The sequence below is a fragment of the Pipistrellus kuhlii genome, unplaced genomic scaffold (genome assembly GCF_014108245.1).
Source record: "Pipistrellus kuhlii isolate mPipKuh1 unplaced genomic scaffold, mPipKuh1.p scaffold_m20_p_15, whole genome shotgun sequence".
Taxonomy (NCBI): domain Eukaryota; kingdom Metazoa; phylum Chordata; class Mammalia; order Chiroptera; family Vespertilionidae; genus Pipistrellus; species Pipistrellus kuhlii.
In genome coordinates this window covers 33,853,798-33,880,522 of record NW_023425460.1, presented here as the reverse complement: position 1 = coordinate 33,880,522, position 26,725 = coordinate 33,853,798, and the positions used below count along the sequence as shown (strand labels likewise).

At 55.0% G+C, this 26,725-nt stretch overlaps 2 protein-coding genes and 1 long non-coding RNA gene across 8 annotated transcripts in view; 2 read left to right on the top strand and 1 right to left on the bottom strand.

Annotated features, from left to right (window-relative positions):
• The window catches only part of SH3PXD2A (SH3 and PX domains 2A), a 216,100-nt gene extending 200,859 nt beyond the window's left edge, over nt 1-15,241 (top strand). For all 4 annotated transcript variants that reach the window (XM_036438926.2, XM_036438924.2, XM_045582058.1 and 1 more), the window contains 5 exons: nt 798-1,135; nt 2,146-2,195; nt 4,954-5,073; nt 5,852-12,783; nt 12,821-15,241. In XM_036438926.2, coding sequence (XP_036294819.1) covers nt 798-1,135; nt 2,146-2,195; nt 4,954-5,073; nt 5,852-7,828 — 2,485 coding nt within the window. In that variant the 3' untranslated portion in view covers nt 7,829-12,783; nt 12,821-15,241. The remainder of the gene's footprint in view (nt 1-797; nt 1,136-2,145; nt 2,196-4,953; nt 5,074-5,851; nt 12,784-12,820) is intronic.
• Nucleotides 15,242-16,097: 856 nt separating this feature from the next.
• NEURL1 (neuralized E3 ubiquitin protein ligase 1) overlaps nt 16,098-26,725 on the bottom strand; it is a 71,442-nt gene continuing 60,814 nt past the window's right edge. For 2 of the 3 annotated variants that reach the window (XM_036438921.2, XM_036438922.2), the window contains exons 4-6: nt 23,987-24,691; nt 19,099-19,245; nt 16,098-18,344 (exon numbers count right to left, since the gene is read on the bottom strand). In XM_036438921.2, the coding sequence (XP_036294814.1) occupies nt 18,106-18,344; nt 19,099-19,245; nt 23,987-24,691 (1,091 nt within the window). In that variant the 3' untranslated portion in view covers nt 16,098-18,105. The remainder of the gene's footprint in view (nt 18,345-19,098; nt 19,246-23,986; nt 24,692-26,725) is intronic. The other variant, XM_045582060.1, reaches the window with a different exon arrangement.
• LOC118719441 lies at nt 21,759-23,106 on the top strand. Its single transcript, XR_004988139.1, has 2 exons — nt 21,759-22,810; nt 23,047-23,106. It is a non-coding gene; the product is annotated as an uncharacterized LOC118719441 (long non-coding RNA).

The window sequence follows — 26,725 nt, the reverse complement described above, 5'->3', positions numbered from 1 at the left end:
TGGATAAGTTTTTGCAGTGACTCTCTCCCTGCATTTTTTAAATATATATATATATATATTTTTTTTAATTGATTTTAGAGAGGAAAAGAGAGGGAGAAAGAGATAGAAACATCAATGATGAGAGAGAATCATTGATCGGCTGCCTCCTGCATGCCCCCTATTAGGGATCGAGCCCAAAATTCGGGCATGTGCCCTTGACCAGAATCAAACCCAGGACCCTTCCGTGCACAGGCCGGCACTCTATTCACTGAGCCAAACCAACTAGGGCTTTCCCTTCATTTTTGCTCAGGAGAAAGAAACTGAGCTCCTGGGTAGGGACTTTGTCCAAGGTGCCGTAGAACAGAACTCGGGTTTTCTAACTCTTCGCCTCTCGGATAATAATACTTCCCTTCCCAATAGGACATTTAGCTCAAGACACCTTCTCATTTCTTATCTCTACAATTGGCCTCTACGTACTGCGGGGTAGCAGGCTGTTATGAAATCTACTACCTTTCGGGCAACCCACAAATTGAGGAATCTTTTTAACCTGAAGATCCCACATTTGCCTGACTTTGCAGAGTTTGAGAACTCGCACCAAGTGGGATCACAGAGAACAAGGGGGTGGGAAGAAGTGGTGTTCTAGGTGTCTTTTCCACCTGCCCAGCTCCAGTTCTCTCCGGAAGAGTGGGAATGCCGATTGTCTGCTGGACACCATGAAAAAGGCTCTGCTGGGCAAGGCCGCTGGAGCCTGGGCCTGGGAGGGGTGTGATGTCAGGCCTCAGTGCTCTAATGCCCCGTGTCCCGCTCGCCCCCCGTAGGTACCTGGGCAAAGAAGGCTGGGCACCAGCCTCCTACCTGAAGAAAGCCAAGGATGACCTGCCGGCTCGGAAGAAGAATCTGGCAGGCCCCGTGGAGATCATCGGGAACATCATGGAGATCAGCAACCTGCTGAACAAGAAGACATCGGGGGACAAAGAGACTCCCCCAGCCGAAGGCGAGGGCCCAGAAGTCCCCATTGCCAAGAAGGAGATCAGCCTGCCCATCCTCTGCAACGCCTCCAACGGCAGCGCCCTGGGGATCCCCGAGAGGACCGTCTCCAAGCTGGCCCAGGGCTCCCCGGCCGTGGCCAGGATCGCCCCTCAGCGGGCCCAGATCAGTAAGAGCCTCATGGAGCCCCGGGTCCTTGCTGCAAAGCAATTTATAGAGCGGGCACGGGGTGCCAGGAAAGCTAGAGGGGTGTGCGGGACCCCCATATCATTTTCCTCTCGACATATTGACAACCCCTGACCCCAGCCTCACTCTGCCCACTTGTCTCACGCTAATCACAGGAGTGGACAAGGCAATTCCTCCTCACTCTCCACTGAAGATAAATTCCCTGAGTGTCAGAGGTGCTGGCATTCCCGTCCCTAGTGGAGAGCCAGGAATGCTCACTTTGTAGATGGGTGTAGCTGTGAAATGAGCCGGAGATGCAAGGCTGCTTTGCTGATGGAGGAACATCTTTCTGGGTCTTACCCCTCCTTCCCGATTGCCTTCCCCAGTTACTAGAAACCAGAAAGACAAGGCCGGGCTGACTTTACCTCTTCCCACAAGCGTATTTCTAAGGGGCATCCTTCAGGAATCTCCTTCCCTCGCACAGGAGGGACCGGCTCTCCGGCACCCTCTGAATCTCACAGAGCCTTCGTTTGGGGGTCACACTGTTCTCTGTTACGAGAGACGAGCTTCTGTGTGTGTCCAGCCGGCCTTAAATCTGGAGGAAAGCTGTTTGGATTCTAAACATGGTGAGGTCAGCTCTGTGCCTGCCGTCTTTTAGGCAGGCAGTTGGGAAATGTTCTGAGGGCATCTCCTCTCGCCTGGAGTTGTGCCAGCTTGTAGGGATTCAGTACTGAGCGCCCAAGAGACGCGGGTTCGGCTCCACACTTGGATAAGGTTTGTACCTGGATAAAGTTATATACACCCTCCCTCCTCAAAAATGCCTCCTCGGGTCTGCACATTTCACAACGTGCACATCACCTCAGAGGGTCCCCAGCAGCTCAGCCAGGTAAGTGAGAGCATGGGTCCATGTAGGAACTTTCCAGAACCAGTGGGTGCGTATGCCCAGGGAAGCAGGTACAGGCCGTGTTGCCCAGTGTCTGGCTGACATTCTTTAAGCCATGTGTCTTCTTCCAGGCTCCCCCAACCTGAGGACAAGGCCTCCACCTCGCAGAGAATCTAGCCTGGTAGGTGCCACACCTCGTCTGTCCTGGTCCCTTCCTGGGGGTGCATGCGCTGCAGCGGCCCCAGTCAATTGGCTGTCTCGCTGCAAAGCCTGCTGGTCCTGAGGTTTCTGAGGACCCCGCTGGGCCTTCAGCTCTGTGGGGCTAGGGGCAGAGTGGGAAGCCTGCAGATTCCAACTTTTTGGGGGACTTAGCTAGACAGTTTATAATAAAAAACGCTCTGCACTCCAAAGCTAAATAAATCCATTCCGGCCACCGCACTGGCAGACATAAACATTTAGACTGGCCGGCGAGAGTGTCCAGCCAGGGCATTGCCAGGGGCTTGCAGTGCAGCTGCTGTCCATGTGAGCCTGGATACCTCTCAGCTTTGCCTTCCTGGCTTAGGAATGCCCGATGAAGGTGGTGGGTGCCAGAGCCAGGAGGGCGGAGGGCAGGCCAGTGAGCATCCTCCAGGAGCAGGGGTCGGTGGCCAGGGCTGGCTTTCATGCTGAAGATTACAGATGCTCAGTGCTACTGGGGTGCCTGGCACCTGTGGGTGGGACTTCCTGGTACCCAGACCACCGGGGACACAGCTGTGCATTCAGGGTGCTGGGCTGGGGCCAGCGGTGATGCTGGTGGCAGGCCGAGAGCCCCAGAGCAGAGAACCGTTATCAGCGGCAGTGAGATGTGTGGAAAGAATGAGGCTCGAGTCTGCCAAGCATAGATTCATATTCCACCCTGAATTGCTTGCCCCCCTCCAAGCCTCAGTTTCCTCCTCTGTAAGTACCAGCCATCTCCTAGGGCTGTCGTAAGGATGAAATGAGGCGATGGGTACTGTGGGCAGATGGCCAGGTTTTATTCCCTGTGTCAGCTGGGACCGTTGGGGTGACTACCCGTGACTCCGTGTGGAAACAGATTTCTGGAGTCACATCTGGGCCAACACGAGGGTTACTGTGATCGGTGCCGTCGTCGGCCCAGGGTTGGGGGATAGCGGCAGTTCCTGGAGACGCAGGCCTTCGGTGATCGGGATTATTGACGATTTGGCCCCTGGAAATGGGACCGCCTCGCCCTGGCCATCAGCCCCAGCGGGGTTTCTGTCTCCCTTTCCCGTGTTTTACGCAACTAAACAGCGAGTTCTTTCCTGCCATTTCTCTCTGGCCCAGCTAATTATGTTTGGGCAGACTTGATTTTGGCAGGAATGGGGTAATTCCTTCCACGCTTACCAAATGCAGGGCTTGCTGAGGCAGGGCTGCTGTTTCCAGCCAGGCCCGGCCGAATCCCAGTTGGCCAACAGTCCGGGCTGTGCTGGGGCCTGGGCCACATCTGCTCACATGCACAGCTGGAGGGCCAGGCACCAGGGTAGGGAAAGGGGGCCCCAGTCCTCCCACCTTTGCTCACTCTGACCCCAGGCCGCTGAGCTATAACTGGCCGGATCAGGACTTGCTGAGCCTCAGAGGAGGATGAAGGCAGAGGATAGGGTGGTGTTTCAGGAGGGGTGTTTAGCTTTGGCTTTTATTTATGGAACTTTTCCTGTGCCCCTGGCTGGACCAGAAGTTAGTATCTTATCTCTGTAATCAAATTTTATGATTAACGAGAGGAAGGGAGAGGGAGACAGAAACATTAATAAGAGAGAATCCTATAGACCAAAATCCAGGCATGTGCCCTGACCGGGAATCGAACTGTGACCTCCTGGTTAATAGGTTGATGCTCAACCACTGAGCCATGCCAGCCAACCTCTCAGCAATCCTCTTAATGAGCCTGTTTTAGTTGCATTGTATAGGTCAGGAAACTGAGGCTCAGCGAGGTCAAGGCTAAGGCCGTACAGCCTGTAAATTGCTGAGCTGGGTTGGAGCTCACATGTGCCCAGCTGCAAGGCCGAGGTCTTCTTGCCACAACACAGCTACTTCCCCTCCCCAGTCTCCCCTACACACACATCCCATTCAAAAAATGTTTCGTTTTAACCTCTCCATGTGATACAAGGACATACTGGGCATAATGGAGAGGCACCAAGTTCCATTTGGGCAGGATAGAGAACAGGTCCAACTAGGACATATGCGCTGTGAGGGCAAATGGGGGTGCCATCCTTTTGGTTCACTGTTGGATGCCCAGGTCCTTAGACCAGAGTCTGACACCCAGTAGACACTTAGGAAACATCTGTAAAATAGGTGAATGAGGTTCACAAGTCATTGGCCGCGGCCAGATTCTAAATGTCCTTGAATGTCGTGGTTGGATATTGATGTGCCAGCGTCTGAAGACAGTCAGGCTCTGTTCCACGCAGAGGGTCCGGGGTGTAATCGGTGCCTGCCTGGCGTGTGGCAGCATCGTGGTGACCAGACGAGGTTTCTCACCCAGTCCCACGCCCCCTCCCTCACACCCCACCCGTGGAGGTGGCTGTGTCCCAGCTCTGCCCCTGCCACCGGATGTCACCCCAGCGGCTCCTCTTTTAGACTTAAGAACAGGGGTTGTCCTCTCCAGCAAGGCAATGTACACAGACTAAGTTACAATGGTTTCTCCATCTTTTTAAATTTTTGTTTTGGGACCTAGCTGTTGAGGCTTCTGAAAACTGGATCTCCAGAGATGGAAAAGTGGACATTACTGTTACTAAATGAACGTTTGGAAGGCTCAGACAAGCCTCAAGTGAGCCCTAGGTATTCTTAGAAATCCTAGCGAAGGGAATGACAGACACTCAGGTCAACGGCTGTCCACTCCTGTAAGTGCCATGCTCACTGCCGTTACCATCTGATCAGGTGGGTTTTGCTCACCGAGTCCTTCTCTGCTTCAGGGGTTCCAGCTGCCCAAGCCACCAGAGCCCCCTTCTGTGGAGGTGGAGTACTACACCATTGCCGAATTCCAGTCCTGCATTTCTGACGGGATCAGCTTTCGGGGTGGACAGAAGGCAGAGGTGAGCCGTGGGGCCCTGAGGCTGAGGGTTTTAACTCAGGCTGGACGGAGACCTGCCTCGTTGCCCTTCTCTGTCTTCCTGGCCCTGTGCCTGAGGGGCAAGCAGGGCCGGTGCAGAAACAAGGTCCATAAAGCTAGTAAGGCCACAGTCAGGACTACAACTGAGGACTACAACTGTCTCCGCCCAGGGCAGTGAGATGACAGGCAGCGGGGACAGTGGGCTGTGCTCTGTAGGAGGCTCTGGCCTCAGGCCACATCTCTCAGTTCCACTCACCCGCGTCTTCTCATTCTCTTCCGACCTGAGAGACCCTTCCCAGGGTCACCCAGGGAAGACCTAGCAGTACCGGAGGAGGGAGGCGGATGGGAATGGTGGAATGGTTCTTTTTATACATACGGGTCCTTGGCAGTTGGGTTTTGTTGGGACTGGGTACAGTGCCTCTTCTAAGAGCAGTAACTTTAGGGGAAGAAGGAACGGATCTGAGAGGAGGCCAGCCCTACCAGCGTGTTGAGAGGCTTGGAGGGCAGGGGAGAGGGATCTGAACACTGGAAGCATCCCCCAGCCGAAGCTAGGAGATGGTAGAGATCTAGGTTTGAGCTTCGGCCCATCACTCAACTATGTTGGGCCGTGGGCCCCTTACTCAGTGGCTCCATTGGCTCACCTGTGAATAGAGATAATGCCTCCCAGAGCTACAGTATGAATGATGCTCCTAGCCCAGCTCATCACAGGGTCTCGGCGATCCTCCCAACTCACTGGCCTGCCCGCCCTTTTCCCCCCTTAGGTCATCGACAAAAACTCGGGCGGCTGGTGGTACGTGCAGATCGGAGAGAAGGAGGGCTGGGCCCCCGCGTCCTACATCGACAAGCGCAAGAAGCCCAACCTGAGCCGCCGCACGAGCACCCTGACCCGGCCCAAGGTACCCCCGCCGGCGCCCCCCAGCAAGCCCAAGGAGGCCGAGGAGGGCCCGGCGGGCACTGCCGAGAGCCAGGACTCCCCGCTGAAGCTCAAGTACGAAGAGCCCGAGTATGACATTCCTGCCTTTGGCTTCGACTCGGAGCCGGAGCTGAGCGAGGAGCCCCCGGAGGACAGGGGTTCGGGGGACAAGCGCCTGGCCGCCCAGCCCCGCAGGCCCTCGCCGGCCTCCTCCCTGCAGCGGGCCCGCTTCAAGGTGGGCGGCTCCTCCGAAGACGTGGCCCTGGAAGAGGAGACCATCTATGAGAACGAGGGCTTCCGGCCCTGTGCCGAGGACACCCTGTCCGCCCGGCGTTCCTCCCGGGACAGCGACTCCCCAGGAGGCTCCCCCCTGTCCCTTGCCAGGAAGAACTCCCCCAAATCGGACTCCCCCAAATCATCCTCGCTCCTCAAGCTCAAGGCGGAGAAAAACGCCCCGGCGGAACTGGGGAAGAACCACTCCTCGGCCTCCTTTTCCTCATCCATCACCATCAACACCACCTGCTCCTCCTCCTCCTCCTCCTCTTCCTCCTTGTCCAAGCCCAGCGGCGACCTGAAGCCCCGCTCTGCCTCGGACGCAGGCATCCGCGGCACCCCCAAGGTCGGAGCCAAGAAGGACGCGGACCTGAAGGCCGGGCTGGCCTCCTGTGCTCGGGCCAAGCCGTCCGTGCGGCCCAAGCCGTTCCTGAACAGGGCGGAGTCCCAGAGTCAGGAGAAGATGGACATCAGCACTTTACGGCGCCAGCTGAGGCCCACGGGCCAGCTCCGGGGGGGCCTCAAGGGCTCCAAGAGCGAGGACTCGGAGCTGCCCCCCCAGACAGCCTCCGAGGGCCCCAACGAGGGGTCCAGGAGAGGCTCGGCCGACCTCATCACCCTCCCAGCCGCCACGCCCCCGTGTCCCGCCAAGAAGGGTCGGGAAGGGCAGGCCGCCTCCTACGTGACGTGTAGCGCCTACCAGAAGGTCCAGGACTCGGAGATCAGTTTCCCCGCGGGCGTGGAGGTGCAGGTGCTGGAGAAGCTGGAGAGCGGCTGGTGGTACGTGAGGTTTGGGGAGTCGGAGGGCTGGGCCCCTTCCCACTACCTGGTGCTGGGGGAGAACGAGCCGCCGGACCCCTTGGGCAAGGAGCCGGACGCAGTCACCACCGCCAAGGGCAAGCAGAAGGAGGGCAAGTCGGACAGCCTGGAGAAGATCGAGAAGCGGGTGCAGGCCCTGAACACCGTCAACCAGAGCAAGAGGGCCACGCCGCCCATCCCTTCCAAGCCGCCCGGGGGCTTCGGCAAGACCTCGGGGGCCGGCGCGGTGAAGATGAGGAACGGGGTCCGGCAGGTGGCCGTGCGGCCCCAGTCGGTGTTCGTGTCCCCGCCGCCCAAGGACAACAACCTGTCCTGCGCCCTCCGGAGGAACGAGTCGCTCACGGCCACCGACGGCCTCCGGGGCGTCCGCCGGAACTCCTCCTTCAGCACCGCCCGCGCGGCGGCCGCGGAGGCCAAGGGCCGCCTGGCCGAGCGGGCCGCCAGCCAGGGCTCGGACAGCCCCGTGCTGCCCGCCCAGCGCAACGGCATCCCCGTGTCCCCCGTGCGCCCCAAGCCCATCGAGAAGTCCCAGTTCATCCACAACAACCTCAAGGACGTGTACGTGTCCATCGCAGACTACGAGGGGGACGAGGAGACCGCGGGCTTCCAGGAGGGGGTGTCCATGGAGGTCCTGGAGAGGAACCCCAACGGCTGGTGGTACTGCCAGATCCTAGACGGGGTGAAGCCCTTCAAAGGCTGGGTGCCCTCCAACTACCTGGAGAAAAAGAACTAATGGGGGCATGGGTCCTTCCGGCCTGGGTGTGGATGAGTGGTGAGACGTAGACAGTAGGGAAAGGGGAGGGGGGAGGGGGGAGGGGGGGAGGGAGGGGGAGAGAGGAGGGCAACATTAAACCCTGCCGAAGGTGTGACCTCAAGGACGCTCGCCTCCAGGCTGCCCCTGGCTGGGAGGGAGGGTCTGGTGGGGGCCGCCTTGAGCAGGAGGCCTGAGACCAGAGGTGAGACGGCTGAGCCCCATGTGTGCCCCCTGGGGACTTCACTGATGGGCTCAGCACCATCTGGGACAGGCCAGTGGGAAGCCCCAGTTGTGCCTTGGCTGCACATCCGGCAAGGATGTGGTCCTAGGGGCCTCCGTGCCCTGCCCCAGCCTCGCCCGGTTCCAGTGGCTGGCAGCTTGTCACCAGGGGTGGCCCGGGCATCCTCCTCACTGCAGTGGCGAATTGTGCCATTGGTGGGGATTGTAGAAGACGCCTCTGGCTTTGGGCTTGGAGGCATCTCCTGCAAGCTCAGCCTGTCCCCGGGCCAGGCCGCGGTCCGCGTCTGTTAGTTTAAGAAAAAGCAATTCCCCAGGTGCCAGCAAGGACCACCTTCCTTCACTGTCACCGACCTTGAGAATGGCTGGGCCACGGAGACCCACCAGCCCCATTGACAGAGACGGGCAGAGCTGGGGGTCTCTCTCAGGCTGCACAGACTTTATTTTGGATATCTCTGGGTGGGCAGTTTCTTTGCATGTTTTGGGAGAGTTTTTTTTTTTTTTTTTTTTTTATTGATTTGGGGCTTCTTGGTTGGGCCCTGGGTTTTGGTCTTATTTTAAGGGTTGTTTGGGGGCCTGAGGACGGTCAGCCTCGCAGGGGACGGGATGGGGGTGGGTGGGCTTTTCTGCCACACTCTTGTGGGAGGTTGGTTGGTGTTTGGGTCTCACATGTCCCCCCTCCACAAGCTGGCGTCGTTTCGTTTGGTTTCCACTGTGTGGTCAGTGTCTGATGGGGTTGGGGGCCGGGAAGCCCCTGCTCCCAGACCGCGAGGCACTCACCTTAGGGGGCGCGCCCAGCCCCGGGGGGAGGAGGGCCTCGTTCAGGAGCGAAGGCGGCTCTCGGGCTGCTGGGTGACCGCCATTCTGTGCACAGTCTCCCGCCCGGGCAGGACCGAGAGCCTGGGCCCCCGGGCCAGACGGGAGCAAACACCACCAGCCTGCCGGCGATGCCACGGGGACCAAGGAGACGGAGGACCCCAGACCAGGCAGGAGCCCGCCTGGTCGTCCCGAGGGGCAGCGCCCCCGAGAAGAGAGAAGCGAGAGAATCAAGTCCCCGTCCTCTTGGGGTCTTTCGATCATTGACGTTTCCGAGGGGACCCTCCAGGAGCCGGGCGGCTCTCCGGGGACTCGCCCTTTGCTGGGAGTGGATTTCCACACGTGCCTTTGACTTCGGACAGGTCAGGCTTCACGGCCGCCGACTCCGCTGCCAGGATCCTGGACAAGGGTTGGTGTTTGCTCCCTCCACCTGCTTCCCACCCAGGACGGAGACGTTGCCTGAAGAGGAGCATGGGACCCGGGTCTGGTGCCTTCTGTGCCCCTTGCGCCCCCTCCTGGCCGTCCTCCTCCCCTCCACGGAAGCCTGGCAGCTAACGCCAACTGCTCGTGTTCTCTGTTCAAGGGCCGTGGTGGTGAGATCTCGTTCCTTTTTTGTTTTGTTTTGTTTTTGTGAGTTTGTTTAAAATGGAAACTTAGTTATTTTCTTCTGCTGGACAGTATTAAATAGAGCAGGATGTTGAGTTAATCTGCTAGATGGCAGTACTAATGGTAGTGGTTTTAGTGTCTTCCTATTAATATTATTTGGACTTATGTTGAACAATAATGATAAAGAAGTGGTTCATTATTTTTTAATTAATGCACTTTAATAAGGTGGAATGGAAAGAAACCCAGAGAGCAAAGTGCATTACTTAAAGATGCAGTATATACTTTTCTCATTTTTTAAGCAGCACATATTTATTGAAAGAAGAAAAAAAGTAATTTATGATTATTTAAAATAAAATTTAAAAGTAGAGTGACTGTCGGGTTCAAGGACCTTCCACGTAGCAATCTTCCAGGGGGAGGGCCCCAGCGGCCTCACTCCTCAGATGTCTGCACTGAGCCAATTCGATCCTAACGTGACAGCCAGGCCAGGAAGGAGTGCAGGACGCATCTGCCAAGCACAGAGCATCTCAGTTGGACTGGACCACAGTGCTCCCCAGAGCCTGCCTTCCCCTGCCCTTCCTCACTGTCTGTACTGCCCTATGGGGCTCTATTCTACCACCACCAGCGCCCACATTCCCCTGCCCCTCGGGGACTCTCAATCCTTGATCCCCAGTGCTCTAAGTGATGGTCATTAAAAGTGACCTCAAAGGTCACTCCGTCCCATCCCCTCCTGTGATTACAGCACAAGAACAGGAAGTGACTCCCAAAATCACGTAGCTACGTTTACTGGCAGACCTCCCCACGGCATCCATCCTGGCACTCCTACCCCCCCCCCCCGCCCCCCCCTTGAGCTTATTGTGTGGTCATCATGTTTACATTGGGACATCCAGCCCCGGGGATGGCTGGGAGTTGCTCAGGCATCCTGGGAAAGTGGGGAATGCTGCCACCTGGTGACAGCATGGAGATTTGGGCAGCGAACAGGGATTGCCATGTCCCATCTTTGCCTCTCGCCCCCTCACCATCACCCCATAATTCACAGCACAGCACAAATCCTGCAAACCGAAAGAGAATATTAATACTTGAATCATCAAAAGGGTGCATGCCAGTCCCTCTCAGACACGGCTAGGCGATACCAGGCCTTGTGCCCCTGGACCCCTAGCCCTTATCCAGGGCAAGAGGGCCTTTCCTTAGAGCTACTGAGCTGCTTTGTGATGTCGGAGGGTACTGCTGGCAGCAGGTGGAGGAGGGAGGGGCCTGGGGCTCAGACCCATCTGGAGGAAAACCAGATCGGCCTAAAAAAGGAAAAAGAAAAATGAAATCTCAGCAGTGTCCAAACCTAGTTTTCCATTAGTTACGATTAAAAATGTGAAATGACATTGTGTGGCTGTATACTGCAACTTTAATCATAATGAGCCCTTCTGAGGTCATTATTGAGGTTTATATAATGCCTGAAGATGCATCATTGGTGCTTTTTTTGTTGTTGAAAGACTTTTTCTTTTATGGGTTTTATGGGGGGGGGGGGATGTCTTCTTCCCTCCCCCTTTATAACAGCGGGCCTGGCTGGGCTTCCTGGCCCTGCCATGCTGTTTCCCCTAGGCTAAGGGACCACAGGGGCGGCAAGAGGGAGCTGGGGGTGGGGGGTGACTCCGAACAGCAGGTGTGCCATTTGCTCCTAGCTGTGGCCGGGCCCTGCCTTGCCGGCCCTTGGCCCCCATCCACCCTGAACCTGGCCCCAACAGCTTCTCTTTGTTCCTCCTCCGTTCTCCATTATTGACGAAGGCATTATATAGGATCATTTTAATCACTTTCAGATGTTAGAGCAGCATATTTTACTGGCATTTATCCATCGCTTTCCTCAGCAAGGCATGTTACTACCCTTATCATCTAAGGAAAAAAAGACAAGGGAATTTCGGTCAAGCATTATTTTCCTATTACTAGTATTTGCAGAGTAGATGTAGAACTATTTAAGTTTAGACCTTGGTTTGGTAGTTTTTTGTTTTGTTTTTTTAAGGGGAAAAAAAGATAAGGTAACCCCTACTTTTCCTGTTTTTGTATTTAACTAATATATTATTTCTTTAAGGTTACTCACTTCCCCTATTCCCTTCAAATACTTTGCATTCTCAATCGAAAATGAAAACAATCTGAGAGACAGGAAACGTGCAATATTACCAAGAGGGATGCCAGGGTTTGTGAGGACAGGGACGGGAGACCCGGTGGCCCAGTCTGTCCATAGAGGGAGGCGGGGCTGCTGGGAGAAGTGGGAGCTGTGGAGCAGACAGGTGGTCCAGGTTATTGATCTTTGTCCTTCCTCTCCTGTCCCCCTTCCCTGGCAAGGTGTCAGGGTCCCCGCCAGAGGACAGCCCCTTTTGCTGTTGGGTGTCATCCACCCACAAGAAAGGGATTCAGGGAAGTAGCATGGGGCTCTTGACCTCAGAGCAGAGCAAGGACATCCAGGAACGGTTCCTTGTTTTCATTTCCATTGTTTCCAGCCAGCTGTCCCGAAAGTCACTCACCAGCCCTTGCTTGCCCCAGCCTCCTGATGTTTGGGCCGTGATCCTTTGGATGTATGTTTGAGTCTTTTCTAAAACTACGTAACCTCAGTTCAGTTCTTGGGCAGGAACCCTAGATGTAACCAAATCCTTTTTCGGGGGAGGTGGGTGCCTTCAGCCCTGCGTATCCCTGTGAGACACCAATTTCCACAAGCCTGCAGCTGGGCCTGGTGCTGACCTGGGCCACCTGTTCATCTCAGTGACTCCAGCCGAGGGGTGAGCCCTGCCTCTGCTCAGCACCCCAACGCTCGGTGCCCAGAGGGTCTCGGAAGAGCAGCCGAGGGGCCTACCCAGGTCTCTGCAGACAGAACCGCCCACAACAGGTATCAAAGGGGCCTCCTCCTAGGTTGGCACAGGCAGAGGAAGCAGCAGGGTGGGAGGCCTCTGGGTTCCAGCCTTTGGAGCCCTGCTCCTCGGCTCCGGGGACGCCCTGGCCGGCTTGTCCCCTCCACCTGCAGTACTGTACGCTTGCCGTCCCACCCCGTTTTAGTGCGTTTCTGTACAAACATGGATCTGTGTGCCAAGTGGACTGTGCCCCATGTGTGGGCCTCTCCCCTTGGCGTGTCTACATCTTTGTCCAACCTTTGAAAATCTTGACGCAGAGCTCTCTGGAAAAGAGAACCATCCACATAACGAATTAAGATTCCCTCACTTTTTTGAGGGCTGTGTGTTGAGGGAGTGTTATGTATGCACCTGCTTGCGCGCGCGCGTGTGTGTGTGTGTGTGTGTGTGTGTGTGTGTGAGAGAGAGAGAGAGAGAGAGGGAGATTGATTTCCCACTGGAACGAAGTAGAATGGGGTTAGAGAAAACTAGCGGGCATGCTGTCTCCATTGTACAGTCCTTGGCATTGGGCAGGCCCCACGGGACTCACAGCTTCTGGCAGCAAGTGTGTTGATTCACACACGTAACTCTGGCTGGAGAGTGCAATGTGTCTTTTTTTTTTTTGTAATTATTTTAAGTATTTAGTTGGAAACTTCACACTGGCATTAACAGATCTAGCAGAAGCAGCCTAGGCCATCGTCCCAGCTCCCAAAGTTGTGGAAAAGCATGCTGTGCTGTGCGGCAGGCCGACTCCCACCCATGGCCATGCATGTCATCATCGGGGGGGGGGGGGGGGGGGGGTCGGCCCTCAGCTCTTGTTTGTGAGGATGACCAGGGCGAGAACTCGCTCACAGTGAGCTCAGCAGACCTGCACGTGTGTGTACATCAGCACCTATCTAGACCTGGGGCCCGGACACTCGATGGGACTGGTGTGAAGGGTTCCCCCATGACCTTACTGAGATTTCTGCCAAAACCATGGTCCCTGTGTGGGGCAGCCTCTGTGGTTCTCATGCTCTGTGACCAGGGAAGGATGGGGTCAGTGACCTATTGCCTTATTTCAGGAAAAGCAACCCCACTGATGTGAGCTTCCCTCCTGTTTTGTCCTGTGCACCTGGGCTCTCGGACAAGAAGTTGGGCACATGGGTGCTTGTAGACTGGGCAGGCCTGGTCCCAACCTGCCTGTAAGGTTGAGATTGCCATGCGATCCTCCTGACCCATTCCTGTCTTTCTAATCTTGAGTTTGCACTTGACCTTGACAATCACCCACCCGAGTCCTAGAACTTAGTGGCCTTAGAGAATGGGTTCCTGTGCTAAAGGGTCCCTCCTCTGCACTCCCCGTTTCATCCTGGCTAATGGGGCTGGACTTCAGGAGGCGAGAGAGAGGGGTAAAGAATTGTCTTACAGCAAAAGGATGGATCGAGCATGTTGGAGGCGAGCAAGAGGCATGTCGGCAAGATGAGACTGTGCATGTGTGGCTTGGTTGGGTGTCTGGAGCTGACTGTCCGTCTCTGGGAAGGTGGCTTCCAGGAGAGGGAGTCTAGAAAGGGGAACGTGTGAGAAGGCAGAGAGAAGGTTTGGAGTCTTGTCTATTAGAAAGAAGGAAGAAGTTGGTTCTGAGTGTTTCAGGAAGAGAGCAGGTAGGGAGGGAATTTAGTGATTCAACACACACAGGGTCCAGCCAGACCAGGTTGGAAATAAGGCTGGAGAGGAAACGCTACTTGCTGTGCCACAAGCTGGGTCCCTAGCAGGTTCTTCATGAACGGTCACTCTGTACTCAGTGGAGAGTAAGTCACCAGCAACAACTTGTATTTTGAGTTTGGAGGTCCTGGCTCCAGAATTGTCATCTATCTCCCAGGTTCCCCACTGGTTTTTCCCACCTTTTGTCTCATCCACAGCTGACCTCTCATTGTTTAAATCGAAGACTAGAGACCAAATGGGTCATGTAGTTGGAGACCCACCATCCCCAAACGGGAACCTCCGGGTCCAGGTACCATCAGGCCCCTCTGGAGGAAGACAGCCTTCTTGGTTCTTAGGTGTCTCTGATGGTGCCTGTGGTTGTTCAGTTGGCTGAGCCTGCCCGCTGGTGTGACTTAGCAGACGAGGTGAGGGGGGCTGTTCTAGTGCACACTCATCCATGGATGTGCCCTTTCATGTTTAGTGGCCTGTGACCAGGACACACTGCTCTCAAGTGTTTATTTCGGAGAAAGGAGGGTAAGCAGCCGCCGTTCTTGAATCTGCATCTTGTTCTCTGCGACAGGTTTTCTTTAAGTGCAGGACACAGGATGGGAGAGGGTTTCGCGGCCAGTGACTGAGAGGTTCGCAGGAGGGTGACCCGTGAGTGGCAGGTCCCTGAAGTGTGGGTTTGTGGACTGCATGGTTGCATGTGAACTTGGTGCCTCAGCTCCAGAACTCGGGGGGGACTTCTCAGAGTTAACCCTCCTCCCACCCCCAGATCATAGTGGGCACTGTGGGGGTCTCGTTGTTTCCTTCCCCCCACCCCCCTCAGCAGAGAAACTGAAGGAAAGGACATTAAATTGAATGCAGTCTATTTGAGCACTAAAAAATTTCCAGGATCAACGGTGGTGCTAAACTATCTCCATGTTTCTGTTGTTTTTAACAGTGGGGTGTTTTTATTGTTCTCATCACAAAAATGCAGTGTCCTTGGGGAAGGGATCCAGCCCCTCGGCCTTACCTTCCCAGGTGTCCTTTATCGTTTTGACGGGACTCTTTGGTCTGCAGAAATACTATGACTTGGCATGCTTCTAGACTGTAAGATTTGGGTTGTTTTGTTTTGTATTTTATGTTTACATGCATCTTCTTGTATTTCCCTGAAAATTAAATAAAGTTTTTGACCTTTCTAACTCAACAGAATCACCTCTTAATTTCCTTAATGCCTGAAAACCCACCCAGCTGAAGGCAAAAGCATCCCCAGTGTAGAGTGAACTACAGGATCCATGTCCTCTGGGGACGCAGGAGGTGGGGAGGAGACGCCTCTGACCCTCCCAACTCTTGAAATCTAACAAACAGGGCTGGCCGTCCTGATCCATCTGCCACACCCAGCCTCTGCAACCAGCCAGTCGTGCTCATCTATAAAGTTTCTCTAAAGGTCTCAGGCCAGCCCAGACCAGTTTGGCTCAGTGGATCGAGCATCGGCCTGCGGACTGAAAGGTTCCAGGTTCGATTCCGGTCAAGGGCATGTACATTGGTTGTGGGCACGTCCCCAGTGGGGGTGTGCAGGAGACAGCTGATCGATGATTCTCTCATTGATGTTTCTAGCTCTCTATCCTCTCTGTAAGAAATCAATAAAATATATTATAAAAATAAAAAAATAAAGGTCTCAGGCCAGAGGCCTGTCTCTGGAGCTCAGCTGGGGCGCAGGGGCAAGGGATGGGAGACCCTGTTCTAGGAACTCAGCACTCTGTCATCCTTCCATTAGCCACTAGGTGGCGCTACCACCCCACAAGGGGACAAGGGGAGCTGTCCAGGTAAGGGTTCAGCTCAGCCAAGAGAAAGCAGAGCAGGCGTCATGGACTCCTGCTGCTGACCCAATAAGCACTGCTGCTCAACAATCCAGAGACCTGAGCTACCAAAGGGCATGGCTTCTCCCTTTCAGCTTACAAGGCTCACTTGGCATTCTGGCCCCCAAACTGCATGCACACTCACCCCACACACACATTGGCCCTCCCTCCCCAGCCCTGCACACTGCACAACACAGCCCTCAGGCTGGTACAAATCACCTTTATTCACAATCACAGCGACCCAAGTTCACAAAGGAGGCAATAACTACCCCACACTAACAGACGATGGATGGGTGGGTGGCTTCCTCTCCCCAAACTTCAGGTCAGGCAGCCCCTGTACTTACCTCTGAAATGGATCCTTTGACCGGATAGGGTCCCCACCCCCACCGAAGGGGTCACCAGGGGTCAGAGACTGGGGAGACCCGTAGCAGAACTAGGACTTCTCAAAGACTCACTGCAAGGCTGGGACGGACCCCACCCCATCCCACACAGCCCCTCACCAAAGAACTAAGTCACATAAAGCCTTTCTCCTCCCCAAACGATCACTTTACAGAGGCGGCAGCTGAGGTGCAGAGGGCTCGAGCCTGGCCACGGGGATGTAAAAAGCCATCTGAGGGGGCAGAGGGCTGGGAGGCTGGGGGGAGACCAGGCTGAAACTCTTGAAAGCTGGCCCCAGCCCATGGCCTGTCAGCACAGGGCGAGCAGGGCAGCGGTGACCGTAGCCTAAGAGCACGTGGGGGGCACTCCCTCACCCCAGAACCAGGAATAAGAACCCGGAGGCGCTGGGACCCTGTCCCTACCCCTCTCATCTTTCCTGGGGATGGAGTGCCTCCTCTAAGAACAGACTCCCTGCCTCTCACCAGGCTCCCCAGCCCTGTTCCCTGGCCCCAGCGGTGCTCCTCTCCTTCAGCCTTCCCAGAACTGTGTGTGTCCTGTGGAGGGGGCAGCTTAGGCCTCCTGCCGATGTGAGCTGACTGTGCCACCCTGCTCCAGCCCAAGGAGGAGGGGCACTTTGAGGCTCCGAGTGACCCACCAGTCCAGAGAATTAGGGAGGCTCAATTTGCCTCTGAAAATGGGCACAATCCACCGGGAGGCCTCCAATGCAGCCCCTGTTGAAGGAGTTCCAATTCATGTAAGCAGAGCCGACTATGGACTTTCAGCCGGAGTCTGGGAAACGCTGCCCCTCTCAATCCACACACACCAGGGCAGCGTTTCTAAGGGCCTGAAGGGCGGGAACTCACTCCCTGCCCCCGCAAAAAAAAAAAACAAAAAAAAAAACCCACAAACCAAATAAATAAATAAATTACAACAAAGAAAAGAGGTGGTCTTACTCCGGGAAACCTCCCTGCCCCCACCCTGGGGCCCCGACCTCGCCCGGGGACACTCCACGTCTGAGCGCCCGCCAGGCCCAGGACGGCAGGGAGGGAGGAGTCACAGAGAGGAGATGGCAGACCTGGTCTCACGGACCCTGACAGAAGACAGGCCCTGCTCTCCAGCCGGCCAAGGGGCGAGATGATCGGGGCAGAAAGGCTGTGGCTGGGGAACGGCCCTCTGCTTCTCTGCCAGGGCCCGGGGCCAGACCCTTAGGACCTGGAGCCCCCGGCGGCCTGCCTTCCCCCGGCGTCCAGGCCCGAGGGGCAGGGAGGAGACGGAGAAGGTGAGAGCAGGGCAGAGTAAGGCAGCAAGCAGCTCGGGGGCCACCTGCTCAGGGCTGCCGCCGAGCAGGCCGGGCACGGCTCAAGGGCCGCTGGCGGAGGGAGCAAACTGACGTCCGGTCCACGCTCCACCAGCCGAGCCCCACGGCCTGGCCCGGGGCCACACCTGCAGGGAGGAAGGGACACGCCTTCCAATCCTCACAAAGATGCCCCGTGGGCTAGAAGTCGGTCCCAGATGGGGAAGGGTTAGGACAGGCCGACGCCCCAATTTAGGCCCTCGGCGGCGTGAGGGGAAGAGCTGAGCACGGAGAAGGGAAAGGCAGACAAAGTGCAGACTCCTCCCCTCCCTTCCCCTCTGCTGGGCGATCTGCTTCTGCCCCCAAACCTGTACGATACCCCTCTCCCCCCCAAGCTTTCAGGGACCTCAGTTTCCCCGAGTTTAATGGAGAAGGGAAACGGAGTTTCCAAAACGAGGAGGAAGAGAAGGGCCCGTGGCTTGCCCCTCCGCTGGTGCCGGGCTGCAGTCCGAGGCGGCGGCCGCGGGGCGGGCGGCCGGGCTAGGAGCTCCGGTAGGTCTTGATGATGTCCTTGATGGGGCGGCGGCAGATGGGGCAGCAGGCGTGCAGGGCCTTCTTGAGGCGCAGGCCGCAGGCGTAGCAGAGGCACATGTGGCCACACGTGTAGATGACCGTGTCCACCGCGTGCTCGTAGCAAATGGTGCACTCGTCGCTCCACTGGCCCGCGCCGGGGGTCACCGGCGACTCGGGCAGGCTCACCGGCGAGTTGGGGGCCGTCCCTGGAGGTGAGGGGACACCGGTCAAGGGAGCTTTGGTCCAGTCCAGCCCCAGGTTCACGGGAAGGGAGCCCCCTGGCCTCCTGTTATCAGATCTACCTGTTTACTCTGACACCCCAACTTCCTGGACAGGAGGGGGGAGGATGCACTTTGGGAAGCCCCTCTGCTGGCCCCTCAGCTCCCAGACCAGCAGGGTGTCCATAAAGTAGGGATGGAGGAGGGCGGGGGAGAGAAAAAAAGGGGTCCATGCCAAAACTGGTTTGGCTCAGTGGATAGAGCGTCAGCCTGCAGTCTGGAAGGTCCCAGGTTCGATTCCGGACAAGGGCATGTACATTGGTTGCGGGCACATCCCCAGTAGGGGGTGTGCAAGAGGCAGCTGGTCGATGTTTCTCTCTCATTGATGTTTCTAACTCTCTATCCCTCTCCTTTCCTCTCTGTGAAAAATCAATAAAATGTATATTTTTTAAATTATTAAATTTTAAAAAAAAGGGGGCCCAAAATCTTTTAAGGCAGGCTCCGCCTGAGCTATCCTTGGGTGCTCCCTATAGGCTAAAAATGTCCTTTGGAGAAAGGTACCCTGCAAGGGGACAGAAGGGGATACACCCCAGAAATCGCCTCCAACGAGGGTTCACCAGGCCACTCCCGCTCCTCCAGGGCCCCGGCCCTGACACAGAAATGGCATGCCTTCCTTGGCCAGGGTCTCCGGGGGAGGAGGCCTGGCACAGACACCACCGACCTTGAGGGCCAGCCCACTTACCGCCAGCAGAGCTCCCCAGAGGTCCCGAGCTGCAGGTGCTGAGCAGGGGGTCAGAGAGGCGGCTGCCCAGGGCGCTGGGCGAGGTCGGTGTGGAGGCGGGGGAGCAGGGAAGAGATGGGATGCCCCGCTCTGCCAGGATGGTGGAGCCTGTAGAGGAGAGGGAGGAAGGGATGGACTAGCAACACAAAGGCCCATGGGGAGAAAGCTCGAGCCTTCGCCCCTCCGGTAGGTTCCCAGGAGACACAGTGGGTGCCACAGTCTGAGCACACGGCGCAGCCCCTGGGCTCAGGGCAGGACCCCACAGGCTGGGTCAGCATCCTGCCCCCGCTCTCCAAACAAGCCCTCTGCCCAGCCCACCTCCACCCTTCCCCTGGCACCCTTCACCCGCAAGGTTTCCCCAGCCGGAGAGCAAGGGCACCTTCCTCCCACCCCGAATGGCCCTTCCGGCCCTGGCCTCGCCCTCATCACTGTCCCCAGGTATCGCCCACCTTCTCCTTGGCACTGGCACCTTTGAAATGCCCTAAGCCGTCTCCCACACTTGTCTGTCCTACATTCTTTCCCAGGCCTTCACACCTCTCCCTCTTCTCCTTCTCACCTCCTCTGCCCTCCCTCACCCCTCTTCCCTCCAACAAGTCCTGGGGGCCTGCCAGTGTGTATACAACCCTAAAACTGGGGTCAAGGCCCACAGAGCTCTTCCCTCAGACAGCTAGTGATCCAGGGAGCCTCTTGGAGCTGTTCTCAAACCCCTCCTACTGACACCCTTGACCCCCGCCCCAAACCACATTCCTCCCTTTAGCACTGACCAGCCACACACACCACAGGCAAAGGACTAAACTGCCACAGATTCTGGGGTATGATTTGTCCTTTGCCCGGGAATGCAGCTTTGTTTCCAGTTAAACCATGAGCCTCCTGAGAGCGGGTAATCTTACTCACCTGAGACTCTCACAGGCCCCAACACAGTGGTTCTCAACCTCTCTGATGCCGCGACCCTTTAATACAGTTCCTCTCTCAACCTGTTGGCACAGTGTTTCCCAAACTTCTCTTATGATGAGAATCACCTGGTGGAGTTGTGAAACTACAGATTCCTGAATTCCAACTAAGAAGTGCTAAACTAGAATTTTTGGGAACGTATACAATTTTATCTACATGTTCCCAAAAATTCTAGCTTAGCACTTCTTAGTTGGGATTCAGGAATCTGTATTTTAACAACTCCACCAGGTGATTCTCATCTGAGAGAAATTTGGGAAACACTGTTCAGCAGGTCTCGACCCACAGATTGAGAATCTCCCTGTAGAGCCTAAGACCATCAGAAAACACAGATATTTACATTACGATTCATAACAGTAGCAAAATTACAGTTATGAAGTAGCAACAAAAATAATTTTATGGTTGGGGGTCACCACGCCATGAGGAACTGTATTAAAGGGGCGCGGCATCAGAAAGGCTGAGAACCACCGCGGGCCTACCAGAACGCCCTGCACACAGGTACTCAATGAGATCCCTATGATCCGCTATTGGCTCTCACCCACTTAGTCACTGTTTCTAGCATATTCATTAGATACCCACAGGGTTTCTCTTACTGTTGTTAATAGTTTTCAAGTTAATTATTACCTCCTTCAGACATGAACACCCTCTATTTGTTTCTCTTGTCTACTGCACTAGCTTGCATTTTCAGAACAATACCGATACCCAAAGGCATCCTTATCAGACTCCTGACTTTAATGAGCGCATTTGTAGCGTTTCACCATTATAAAATTTGCTACAGTTTGGGAGTGAGGGAACTTCACCCTGCACACTTCCCATTCACTCAGGTCTTCAATAAAGCAAAGCATTCCTCTGCAAGGTAAATGGTTACCCTTCACACAGTGCCTCTGGTTTGCTTTTCTTTTGGAGTCGGTCAGGATCCTCTAATACCAATTTGCTGGTGGAGATCCCCAGTCCTCCAAACAGCTGCAGAGCACTCTGTATATTGAATTCTGAATGATTCTTCTTCTTCAACACCCGTCGTGGCCCACTTACCTCTTCAGACATTTAAGTCCTGATATTATTTTTAAGCATCCTCTTTGCTCCAGCCTAGTAAGCCTCGCTGGGCAACAGACGCCTCACTGAAAAGCTACTTATCTATTATTAGATGGTGCTGAGCCAAGAGAGCACCTTGCCCTTACGTAATTTGCTTCATCTGAGGGGCAGCGGCTCTGGGTGAGGGTAGCCAAGCAGCTTCTTATCTCAGCCTAATTTTTGCTGCACCTGAGTCCGGGTTCTTTTTACTCCATCCTGAACTTTCACCCCAACTTCTTTCCCACCTGGTGTCTTTTCACCTCGCTTGATTTGCTTTCATTCCTCCCTGATTTATCATCCCTCCATCCTAACTTCTTAGCATCCGAGCCTTATTTCTTTTCATCCTTTTTAAAATTTAACTCCAGCCCTCTCCGGTTTGGCTCAATGGATAGAGCGTCGGCCTGCGGACTGAAGGGTCCTGGGTTCAATCCCGGTCAAGGGCATGTACTCTGGTTGCGGGCACATCCCCAGTGGGGGGCATGCAGGAGGCAGCTGATCGATGTTTCTCTCTCATCGGTGTTTCTAGCTCTCTATCCCTCTCCCTTCCTCTCTGTAAAAACTCAATAAAATATTTTTAAAAACTTTATAAAAAATAAAGTTTAACTCCATCTTCCTTCGGTTTCTGGAATACAGTAGGAAGTTCCCACTGATTTTATCTTGATTTTTTTGCACACTCCCACAATCATCAACAGCATTACATCCACAAATAAACATGCATTTAGGTACTCATATGTGCCTACACACAGTATGCCAATCTTATAGTGTAACTCATGCTCACTCACATACACACATTATCTTGTCTATGATGCCTCCAGGGGTGAGGTTTAGGCTGGGGCTGTAAGGCCCAGGGGTCTTTGAACTTGTCTAAGCAAACTTGCTAAAAACGTTCAGATGCCCAGGGCCTATCCAAGATGTACAGGATCAAAGTCTCGGAAGGTACTCAAGAATCTGCACGTTCGTGTGTTCTTGCAGTGAGTGTACTGAAACCAGTCCACTCTGCTGCAGGTGATGAGCAAACAGGCACTGACAGCATGACTCCCTGCCCACTCTGGGGGAACAGAGGTCCAGGAAATGCTTTGGAAAAAAAAATGTTTGTTTGGAAAAGTTGTATACTATAACCACTGCCACTCCCTCCTTAAGGATTCACTCTGTCTATCAAAGGCTCTGACAAGTTCTGCAGTACAGAATCCTGCTTTCTAAGCCCTGGCGGGGTGGCTCAGTTGTTGGAGCATCAACCTGCACACCAAAAGGTGGCTGGTTCGATCCCCTGTCAGGGCATATGCCTAGGTTTCAAGCTCCATTCCTGGTCAGGGAGGCAACCGATGAGTGGAAGGCAACCAATGAATGATCGATTTTCTCTCTGTATCTCAAAATCAATAAAAATATATCCTCAGGACTAGACTGTGAGTGGAGGACTATCAGTGGACTTCTACACAAAGAAAACTTTCCCCCTGCCTAGTATTAGGAAGAGGGGAAGAATTGGAAGGAGGGGACATAAGAGACTTAAAAATTCCCTTTGTCATAATAGGAAAGAATAACATCTAAAACCACCATGAGAAAGAAACATACTTACATCACTGAGAAAGGAAAAGAACTGGAGGTGGTTTCCTTTGGGGTGGGGAATGCACTGGTAGTTTTTGTGTAAGACTTTGAAGTTTATCTTTTTTTTAAATATATATATATTTCATTGAATTTTTACAGAGAGGAAGAGAGAGGTATAGAGAGTTAGAAACATCAATGAGAGAGAATCATCAATCAGCTACCTCTTGCATACCCCCTACTGGGGATGTGCCCGCAACCAAAGTACACACCCTTGACCGGAATCGAACCCGGGACGTTTCAGTCCGCAGGCCGACGCTCTATCCACTGAGCCAAACTGGTTTCGGCAAGTTTATCATTTTTTATGTATTAAATGCATGTATTACTATAATAGAAGCTAAATTTTAAAATAAAAATAATAACCCCTGCTTTTTAAAAACTCAGTATTTCCCAAGCTTCTTTGACCCAAGAACCCTTTTGCAACTGATACCTAACGCACAGAACTCCCGGGAAAATATGGCTTACGTCCAAATCTGTCCATTCAAACCCGGGAAAGTGAAGCTCAGCCTTCTGCAGGCCCCCTTCCTCCAAGGCCTCTGCTCAGAGATCTCCCACTAGGCCCCCCACCCAGGTGCCACCCTGAACAGACACCTGACTACTGACTCGCGGACCTCTTTTTCTTATCTGAGCAAAGAAATTTTTTAAGAGGCAAAGGCCTTTTTTTCCCATTTGGGAGAATTAAAACTGAGCTCCCTGCTGGGGAAACAATATTTTCTCATTGGAAGTGTCCACTGGCGTGTGTGTCTGGACGGCTTGCGCACATCGGCGGGAATGGGGGTTCATCAGGTTCTGAGCGTGACACTCAACAATCCACGCCTCTCTCCCCTGCCCAGGTGCGGCCAGTGAGACCTGAGGGCCCAGGAGTCCCGCCCCACACTCAGGGCAGGTGTGCGGCTTCTAGACAACTCCCCGGGATTGGGTGGACCCTCTTTTCCTCTCCAGTGGTCGGCAAACTCATTAGTCAACAGATCCAAATATCAACAGTACAAAAATTTTTTAAACTTAAAACTTCTTCTAACGCCACTGCTTCAACACAGACTCGCCTGGGCCGTGGTATCTTGTGGAAGAGCCACCCACACTCAAGGGGCCCCGAGCGGCAGTTTGCCGACCACGGGATGGGCCCCCCTCTTCCAGAAGGGCGCTCGCAGGGGCGTGGGGGACCACATCTGCAGCCAGCCTCTGGGTGGGCGCTGTCCAGGCGGCCGGCCCCCGGCCAGGAGCAAGCACTCACCGAGGAGGCGGATCTGCGTGATGGCTCCGTGCAGGCCGAAGAGCATCCACAGCGGCTGCGAGGCGTCCACGCACAGCGGCATGCCCGCGGCGGCGCCGTTGTGGCTCAAGTGCAGCTCGCCGTCGGCGCTGACCACCAGGCCCAGGATGTCGCCGCTCTGCAGGGGCCCCGGCACGCGGCACACGGCCCAGAACTCCTTGCGGTCCACCAGCGCCTCGGTGCTGCAGGGCAGGTCGGCGGGCCGCAGCGTGCCGGGGTCGCACGTGGTGACGCCGAAGGAGAGCGCGCCGGGCCGCGCGCCGCCGCCGCCGCCGCCGCCGGAGCGCGTGACCTTGACGAAGACGGTCTCGGCCGCGCGCACCGGGCGGCTGGTGAAGACGAGCGCGCGCTCGTCGCGCCCGTGCTCCAGGCGCGCCACCGTCTGCTCGTCCAGGATGCGGACGTGCGCGCCGGCGCGCAGCGGGTGGAAGCGCAGGTCGCCGTCCAGCTGCGGGGGCAGCGCGCGGCTGTGCTGCGAGTTGAGCGAGTTCTGCGGGACCGGGCCGCCCGCGGCCTGCGCCGCCTCCTCGCCTTCCCCCGCCGGCACGTTGAGGTCGCACAGGCTCACCGACAGGCGCGCGTCGTCCGCCTCGCGCCGCAGCGACGGCCTCCGCAGGGCGGTGAAGGAGCGCGGCCGCAGGCAGTCCGGCAGCACCAGCTCGCTGTCTGTGGCCAGGGAGAGGGGGAGACCCGGTCAGTCCCCGTCACCTGCACCTTCCTCCCTCCAGCCAGTCTTTTAACTAGGATGTGGGATCAAAACACCGGATCTTTGCCGAAACCGGTTTGGCTCAATGGGTAGAGCGTTGGCCTGCGGACTGAAGGGTCCTGAGTTCGATCCCGGTCAAGGGCATGTATAATACCTTGGTTGAGGGCACATCCCCAGTGGGAGGTGTGCAAGAGGCAGCTGATCGATGTTTCTCTCTATCCCTCTCTCTTCCTCTGTGAAAAATCAATAAAATGTTTAAAAAAAAAAACAAAAAAAAAAACGGACTTTTAAGCACGTTGAGACTGGTAGGATGGGCATGGGCACAGAACTAGCTGCTCCGGTCCTCCCAACACCCATAGGTGAATCTCCCCTGCAGAGCGTCCCCCCCCCCCTCCCACTACCCACAGGAGCAAGGGGTCCCAGTCCCACACCAGACCACAGGCATAGGGTTCCAGAGCTGGGAACCCTTAACTTCAGGCCGTAAAAAACACAAGGGATTGTGGGTAAGTGGCATGGAGGCTGCCGGAGACTCAAGTGTTCCCCATAAAGGGCTGGCACCAGACGGCTTTGGATGATCCAGGGACACATAGGGAGGATCTGGTATCCCAGCAGGAACTCAAGGGGTGTCTTTCTCCCAGATGGGGTGCTCACACAGGGACATTGTTCCTCTGCTAGGACCTTCCCCCATTACAGGGCTGACTGGCAGCCAAATCAGCTCCATCAGCCTAGCTCACACAGTTGCTCAGCCCTGGTGATTCCCTGAGGTCCCACTCCACCCAAACTGTTGGCAGCGGCTTTCCCTGGCTCAGGCCTCAGACTTTGCTAAACTCTCTCAAACAAGCTGCAGCTGGTGTCAGCATGCCCAAAACCTATCAATAAAAGGCCCAAGACCCAGCACTAGCACCAGCCTGCCTTGCTTTATGCTGGGCCTCATCTGGGCACGTCCAAGTAGTAGCCATCTGCAGGCCTTGCTATAAGTCCTGCCAGGTGGTCCCCAGGCAGTGATTGACTTTGCACCTCCCAGGAAGCCCCAGAGCCAATGCACCCTGTGGACAGCTTTATACCAGTGGTCGGCAAACTGCGGCTCTGTTCACTAACGAGTTTGCCAACCACTGCTTTAGACTATAACATACTAGATTACAACTCTACACATCTACAAGTGACACTCAAGGGGCAGACTCAGTGAGCATCAAAGCCCCCCTGAAGCAAGTCCTGCTCCATAAGGATATCTCCTGCACAGCTGCTCTTCCATTGTAGTGGAAGTTGGTCCTCACAGCCAATTCCTCTTAGTGACGCCAATAGCAATCAAGGCCAACTATCTGTGTTTCCCCGAAAATAAGACATCCTCTGAAAATAAGACCTAGCGCATGGAAAAATAAGACATCCCCTGAAAATAAGATCTAACGCATCTTTTGGAGCAAAAATTAATATAAGACACTGTCTTATTTTCGGGGAAACAGGGTACAAGACTGTGCACACAGCCCACAAAGGGGCACACCTAGAGTATCCAGCTCAGGTGACAGGAGGCTGAACCACTGGGCCCTACAGGACACCTACTACTCAAGGTCACACTACCAATTCCAGTAGACATAGCAGCTCTATTGAATACACAGAAACAAACACAAGGAAGCAGCCAAAATGCAGAGACAAATTCAGAAACATGTCAAATGAAAGAAATGGAAATAGCAAACTACTGGAAACAGAGTTCAAAACCATGGTTATAAGGTTACACAAGGATCTGAATGAGTGCTTCAAGGGACTTAGACTTTCAAGGATCTTAGTGAGAAGTTCAAAGACATGAAAAAGGACCAGTCAGAAATTAAGCATACTCTAATTGAAATGAAGAATAGTTAGTTACCTACAAGGGAGCGCCCATACGACTGTCAGCTGACTTCTCAACAAACTGGATGCCAGAGGGAGTGGCAAGAAATATTCAAAGTGATGAATAGCAAGAACTTAAAAACCAAGATTATTCTATGCAGCAAAGTTATCAT